The following is a 7,838-nucleotide window of genomic DNA, read 5'->3' as shown; positions in this document are numbered from 1 at the left end:
TTTTTCGAGTGCCAAGAGAAATGTGAGGCCCAGCCGCTGTGTTTACTGAGAGGCACGTGCGGCTCGGCTCGCCCCGGGAATTCCAGACACAGACCGCCTTCAGTGCACAGAGAGCGAGCACAAACCTGGATAGTCGGCCCTCAGAAACCGTCGCTAAGGTGTTCCCCGCCACTTCCACTCCCGGATGTGGCGTCACGCCACCGCCTCTGTCTTGGGCGGAACTCGGCTCCCGGATCTGGGGGTTGTGTACGTGGAAGGGCGGCGCATGCGCGCCAGCGCCGGGCTCAGCTGTGCTGGAGGCTGCGAGCGGCCGCGGGAGGCGGTGGGCCCTGGCCACCGCTGAGGCCGCCGGAGCCGGCTGAGCCGGCGCTGAGGAGGGGCCATGAGCTGGTTCAACGCCTCGCAGTTGTCCAGCTTCGCCAAGCAGGCCCTGTCTCAGGCCCAGAAGTCCATCGACAGGGTCCTGGACATCCAGGAGGAGGAGCCGAGCGCCTGGGCCGAGCCCATCCCGTACGGCGAGCCGGGTAAGCGGGTACCAGGGAGTCGTGCCTGCTCGCCGTCAGACCCCAGCCCGCCTGCCTCTGCCCCGCTGCGGGTCCTGCTGATCTCAGGTGTCAGCTCACAGCCTGTCCCTGTCCCAGGCCCATCCTGCAGGGTCCTGAGCACAGCCTCCTCTCCCCTAATTGCTCCGCGTCTTCCGCAGTTTTCGTCCTAGGTCCAAACTATAAATTCCCGAAGTCAGGGAGCCCCGCGGGTGGCACTTAATGAACACTTCACGCTTTGAGGCACAGACTTTACAAAAACACTTCCTCGTCTTCAAAACAACCCAAGTCAGGGCTGGTAGTATCCGTGTTCTACAGAAGAGCTAAACGAAACTCAGAATGCATAAATTGCTTGCTTCAGGTGAGGAACAGAATGTACTGGGGATAGTACCAGGGGACTGTGTACTTGCTCCAAGAGTGCCCAAGTGTAACACCTTTTCTGCAGAACACGTCTTTCAGATTGGCTGAAATGGCTGAAATTGCTCTTTCGAGGGCCCAGTTACTTGTGTCCAAGTCTGAGGGGGTACTTGAGCAGTTTCACGTGTGTAGCAAGGGACACTTGAGTACCAATCATTGGATGAAAAGAGTACTTGATCGCCTTCTGGTTTCTGGTTCTAGCTGTACTTTGTTAAAGGCTCGGAGCCCAAGTTTGAACCATTGATATCTCAGTTTATGTGTGTGTGAAGGTATGTCATGATCTTCTTTTCTGTGTGTGAGATGACCTTGCTGTTGTGTAGTGAACCTTGCTTTTTGTGGTTGTACCCCATAGTCTGAGTTACTAAACTGAAGATCAAATAAGTTTCAAATATACTCTCCCTGCCTCCCCGCCCCCCGAAATCTGAGACATGAATAGAGCTGTATAATTTATTTCTAAGGGCAGGTTATCTGGAATGGAGTCAAGTTTACATAGATGCTATTTTCATTGGTCACCGGTTGTGTTTTGGATTACAGAATGACTTTGGTCTGAAGAATGGGAGAGTTTAGGTGGATGTGAGATAATTGCAGTTTCCTATCACGGTCTGCAAGAGACTAATTGAAATCCTAGAATCCACGAGGATGATAATTAGCTAGCTAGTAGCCCTAATCTAACTGGCAGACCTCAGCTAAATAGCACACCTAATTTTGCTTTAAGCTTTGTTTTTTCTTTCTCACACATTGAACAAATGACTGTAAAAATCTGCCCTCAGCTCAGAGTTTCCTCAGCACTTCATTTGAGGTAGTTTTGGAGCCTTATTAAAGGACAGACTTTGTTAAGGGGCTTCTTGCTGTTTTAAGAAATCCCCAGCTAATGTGTGCCCTCCCCAGCAACCTCTAATTGCACGCAATTTTGGTGATTTTGTTGCTCTACTTTTTGATTTATGACAAAATATATAAAGAAATACTTCAGGTTTGAAAAGAGAGGAACTTGCTGACTAGTCAGTCATTAAATACATAAATGCAGTGGGACAATGATCTTTTATCCTGTTACTTGTGTTTTTTAATAAAACACTGATTGGCCAGTAGCCAGGCAGGAAGTAGAGGCAGGGTGACCAGGCAGGAAGTAGAGGTGGGGCAATAAGAATTCTGGGAAGAGGGAATTCTGAGTCTGTAGTCCTAACCCAGCCATAGAGGAAGCAAGATGTGACAGCCTCGCTGAAAAAGGTACCAAGCCACAAGAATCTTGGGCTAATGTAAGTTATACGAATTAGTTAATGAGAAGCCTGAGCTAATGGGCCAATCAGTTTATAACTAATGTAGACCTCTGTGTGATTTATTTGGGACACAGCTATGGGACCTGTTGGGACAGAAACCTCTGTAACTGGGACTTAAGGGCTGCAGGACCCGGTGGGACAGAAAACCTCAGACAATACATTAAAGTGGATCTATTCTCTAGAACTTATTGTTCACATCAGTTTAATTATGATTTTCAAGAAGGAACATCTCCACTATCTCAGGTTCAGTTTTGAGTGTTGTCTGTTTAGCTTATAATTAAGTTTTATTATTTAATGTTACAAGAATAAAATGATTGTGTGGCTAAATAGTGCTGTGACTACATGTGGCCTGTTAGTGAGGTTTTGAACTGTTTTTGTGAGATGAATCACATGTCTGGGACAGGTTATAAAACCCATGTCCTTACTTTAAGCATGCTGGGAGGGAAATAACATACTTGCTTTGGGTGGGCAAAGGCAAGCGTGGTCTTGTACTTGTTCATAGACCCTCTCAGGTCAGCCCACACTGGTTTTATTCTGTTAGGCCAAAGTTAACCCGGAAACTAATCAGTGATGCTGTAAGCCAAAAGTTCAGCTGCTTCAAGTTACAGGGTGTATTTTATAGGTTTTTTTTTTTTGTCTCTCACATACAACCTGATAATGATTGAAATATTAATGCTAGATAAGTTTTATTTATTTGAATTAATTTATTTTTGTCAAAGGAATAAGTCTCCCAGTGAGTGGAGGTTGGGATACATCAACCTGGGGATTGAAGTCAAGCACCGAACCTCAGAGCCCACCAACAGCCTCTCCTAAAGCAATTACAAAGCCAGTTCGAAGGACTGTCGTCGATGAGTCTGAAAATTTCTTCAGTGCCTTTCTCTCACCATCAGATGTCCAGACCATTCAGAAGAGTCCGGTGGTATCAAAACCTCCAGCTAAATCACAGCGGCCAAAAGAAGAAGTGAAAGGTAGTTTACAAGAATCCTCGTCCCCTGGCCCGTCCAGAACTCCTGAAACAGCAGAGTCAGAAGTGCGAGAGACTGTGTGTATCTCAGGAGAAACCCCAGCTGTGGCTACTCCATCACCTGTACCTGAAGGCAAGCATGGAGAAACTGCTTGTGAAGAGTCTGAGGTGAAGGTGCCTGCTGTACGGTTGAAAGCGTCTGAAGGCGTAGTTAATGTAAACACAGCAACAGAAGATGTATCCACCACCTCCACCCAGTCTCTCCCAGCAGAAACTAAGGATGTGACTTTGGAACCTAAGGAACAAAAACACGAAGACAGACAGAGCAATACCCCTTCTCCTCCTGTTAGCTCCTTCTCATCGGGCACTTCTACCACCAGTGATATTGAGGTTTTAGATCATGAGAGCGTAATAAGCGAGAGCTCAGCTAGTTCAAGGCAGGAGACTTCAGATGCAAAATCAAGTCTTCACCTCATGCAGACGTCATTCCAGCTGCTCTCTGCATCCGCTTGTCCCGAGTATAGCCGCTTAGATGAATTCCAAAAGCTCAATGAGAGCTGCTGCTCGTCGGATGCTTTTGAAAGGATAGACTCGTTTAGTGTGCAGTCTCTAGATAGCCGGAGCGTAAGCGAGATCAACTCAGATGATGAACTGCCGGGCAAGGGCTATGCTTTAGTGCCTATAGTAGTGAATCCTTCAACCCCAAAGACTAAAGTAGTAGAACCCACTGAAGAAAAAGCTGAAGAAGAGGAAGGGAACGAAACGTTAATTGCACCTTCTGAAGAAGCAGACTTAGAGGAAAGTGGTCGAAGTGCTACTCCTGTGAACTGTGAGCAGCCAGATACGCTGGCTTCCCCTGTGCCGGGAAACGAAGGAGATCTTGTCTCTGGACCGGCCACCGATCAATGCGAAGCTGCTGGGAGTCAGCCGGAGGCACTGCCCGAGAAAGAAGATGTTTGCAAGGTAACTGTAGTGTTTGGGTTGGGCTGTGTTGGTGATGAAAACATTTTCATGGATGTGTGATGCTTTGAAAAAGTAGGTATCTGGTCATCTAATTGTAACAGTAAGGACCTCAATGTTAAATTGTTTGAAATGTCTGCAAGGCAGCTATGATAGAATAAGTAGATCTGAAAAAGCTTCACATTTCCATTTTGCATCTTTATTGTTGAATCCTTATCCCTTTAAAATTCTTCTATGCTGTATATATCCTCATGTCAGTTTGCAAAGGACTGTTTATGTCACAGGTGTCTTGTTAAATCAAGCCGGATGTTACTATTTTTTTCTTATATCAGAATGTTTTATGTGTATATACTATTTATGGGGAATTTTAGATTTTGTCTAAATGAATACTTTATATGAATATACTGTTGATGCTTTTCTGTGATTAGTATTCTAATGTTGATGTTTTCATTGACATAACTAGTCTGTTTCTTACAGTGTTTTGGCTTGGTTTCTCCTTATGTTAGTTTTGGTATCTGCTGTTAATAGCTATCCTACATGAATGAGGAAAGGAAATACCTGGGGACCAAAAGTAAAACTTAAGACTAACAAGTGACAACATACATACAAATCCCTAATACATATAAGAGAAAATGGTGTCGGTTCTTTAATGTTAAATCAGAGCTTTGGTTTTCCTGATCCTTACAAATTAAACAGGAGCTGGCGTCTTAATAGGCTTCTGAAATGTACATATAACATAGGTGGAGAAATATCCTGTGAGTACTCAGTTTGCCTTACCACCATTGCTGAAAGCAGCAGATTCTGTTTCCTGGGTTTAATGTTATTCAGGAACACAACGTCATGCTATCCTTCTGGATGAGTGGTAGCAACCTTGGAGTATATGCTAATACCTGAATCCCTGAAAGCCAGCACTAGTTACTGTTGATGTTTTCAGTGTCTTTATGAAGGTAAGTGATGTTTAGCCTGTCCTGCCTCAGACAGGGCTTTTTTGAAGCTAGAGAGGCACCCTTTCTCTCTTGACAGCTAACTTTATTACTGCTTTAGCAAGACCTAAGGAATGAGATCAGAGAATTGCTTCTGTCATCTTTGTATTGATACATCCTAGAAAATTCAAATTATATGCTTATGGGTTTTTAAAAGTATTTTTATTTTTAAGTACAGTGGATAATAATAAAAAAGTTACATGTTTGAGTTAAAGAATAATAAGAGAGCTAATGGGTCAAGCAGTGATTAAAAAAAATAATAAGAATAAGAATACCGAAGGCTATCTTACTACCACTAAACGAAGATCTGAAACATTACCAGACATTTGACTTTTTTTGTTTGTTTGTTCAGATTTACCTATTTTCCTTCCTTAGTGGCAATACAAATAAATTATCCCAGGTTTTTCTGTTAGAAACAAACTGCCTTAAATGTTCGTGTGCTTATTTTACTTAGTATGTTCACCACGTGCTTCCTCTAAGGCATACCTAGAAGTGGACTCTGCTGCATCCTCAGATAGGTAGCTGGTCAGCTGGCACTGCCTGATTGTTTTGTGTCCGCTCCCACCAGTTCTGTGCTCCCTGCTTTGTGCTCTTGTAACAGTTAGCTAGAATTGTTCTGTGTCTACTGTGACCTCGGCTTTGGTTTTTGATTTGTAAATGGCTTACTCTTACTGTTCTTTACCTGCATAACAAATGGACTTTTCAAAGTCAAATGATTGGCTTGTGTTTGTTCTCTTTATCCAGACTCTTGAATTTCTGAATGAGAAACTAGAGAAGAGGGAGGCCCAATTATTATCTCTTAGTAAAGAAAAAGCACTTCTAGAGGAAGCTTATGATAACCTGAAGGAGTAAGTATTCAAAGTCTGTGAGTTATTTCACACTGCATGTGCAGGCCAATGTACTTTGATGTTTTGAAATTAAAGTGTTTTACACTTTGGGGCTGGAGACATGGCTTAGTAGTCAAGAACACTTGCTGCTTTGCAGAGAACCTGTGTTTGGTTCCCAGCATCCTCATAACTACAAGGGTAGCAGGCTCATATGTGGTATATGTACATAAATGCATGCAAGCACTCATTAAATGAATACAAAATGTTTTGCAGTTGAACTTGTTTATAGTCACTGAAAATTGTATGCAATTTTTCTAATATTTGCAATGTTTCTAATATTACCATATTTAAAGTTTTTTTCTCAAATTATCTTTACCATATTACCTTTGGCATTAAAAAATGTTCCGTATATATATATTTTTTTCCTCCTAATTCTTCTTATAGTATTAGAGATTTAAAATACACCTTTGCTTTCGTCTTAGTTTTGTACATCTAATATTGGTGACATTTTCACCAGTAGATTTTGTTTGTGGTTTCTTAAAATTTATAGGGCTGAGGATACAGGTCTGTGGTAGAGCATTTTCCTAGCATGCGCAGCCCTGGGTTCAGTCCTGAGCAACACCAATAAATATATGGAGTAAATTTAGCAAGTAGTTTTTCTTTGAAAAAATAATTGGCTGCTAGGCCTGATGGCACACATCTGTAATCATAGCAGAGAAGCAGAGGCAGGGGGATGAATTAGAGAGGCCACTTGTACTTTTTTGTCTTAAAAACAAAACAGAAGAAAAGTTACTAGACACCACACAGTTCTATTTTAATATAGTCTATATTGGAGAAAATGCCATCTGCATTTTGGGAATGGACCTCATTACTTCTGGAGTATATAAACAGTATCTTCTTTCTCTTGTATTTTGAATCTAGTGAAATGTTCAGAGTAAAAGAAGAAAGTAGTAGCATTTCCTCCCTGAAAGATGAATTTACCCAAAGAATTGCAGAAGCAGAAAAGAAAGTTCAATTAGCCTGCAAAGAGAGAGATGCTGCTAAGAAGGTAATTTAAATTAAACTCTGCAAAACTCCATGAATGGGGGCTGGAGCGATGGCTCAGTGGTTAAGAGCACAGGCTGCTCTTCCAGAGTTCTTGAGTTCTATTCCCAGCAACCACATGGTGGCTCACAACCATCTGTAATGAGATCTGGCGCCCTCCTCTGGCGTGCGGGCATACGTGGAGGCAGAATGTTGTATACATAATAAATAAATAAATAAATAAATAAATAAATAAATAAATAAATAAATCTTTAAAAAAACCCTTCATGAATGAACTCATATTTTGTTATTAGAAAAAATAAATAGTAAAAGCATATATGTACTATGTTAACAAGTAAATTATAGATTTTTGTTCTATTAAGATTGGTAGGTTAAAGAAATCTAGGAACTGGAGACTTGGCTCAGTAGACTTTGAAATACCCATTGAGCAAACATGAGGACCTGAGTTTGGATCTCCAGAATCATGTAAAAGCCGGGAATAATGGCCTGTGTCTGCAGCCCCAGTGCTGGGACCAAGGGCTGAGAGAGAGGTGAATCCTTAAAAAGCTCATTAGCCAGCCAGCCTTGACAAATTGGTGAACTTTAGATTCAGACATGTCTCAAAATAAAATGTGAGCAGTAGTCAGTCACCTGACGTCTATTGTGTCTTCCACAGTCGAGCACACAAATGTGCACATTCATGCAAATTTTCTTTAAATGGGTATTTAATGTAATTTATGAAGATATATAGCAAAGATCATTAAGAAAACTAAAAGTGGGCCGGGCGGTGGTGGTGCATGCCTTTAATCCCAGCACTCGGGAGGCAGAGGCAGGCGGATCTCTGTGAG

At 42.4% G+C, this 7,838-nt stretch overlaps 1 protein-coding gene across 1 annotated transcript in view; it reads left to right on the top strand.

The window, feature by feature from the left end:
* The first annotated feature begins 266 nt into the window (after positions 1 to 266).
* Tmf1 (TATA element modulatory factor 1) overlaps positions 267 to 7,838 on the top strand; it is a 26,517-nt gene continuing 18,945 nt past the window's right edge. Inside the window, exons 1-4 of the mRNA XM_005364923.2 lie at positions 267 to 524; positions 2,953 to 4,160; positions 5,885 to 5,988; positions 6,889 to 7,015. Of these exons, the coding sequence (XP_005364980.1) occupies positions 383 to 524; positions 2,953 to 4,160; positions 5,885 to 5,988; positions 6,889 to 7,015 (1,581 nt within the window). The 5' untranslated portion in view covers positions 267 to 382. The remainder of the gene's footprint in view (positions 525 to 2,952; positions 4,161 to 5,884; positions 5,989 to 6,888; positions 7,016 to 7,838) is intronic.

The sequence above is a fragment of the Microtus ochrogaster genome, unplaced genomic scaffold, assembly GCF_000317375.1.
Source record: "Microtus ochrogaster isolate Prairie Vole_2 unplaced genomic scaffold, MicOch1.0 UNK1, whole genome shotgun sequence".
NCBI lineage: Eukaryota > Metazoa > Chordata > Mammalia > Rodentia > Cricetidae > Microtus > Microtus ochrogaster.
The sequence above is the reverse complement of the archived record's forward strand: the minus strand, read 5'-3'. Positions and strand labels throughout refer to the sequence as shown.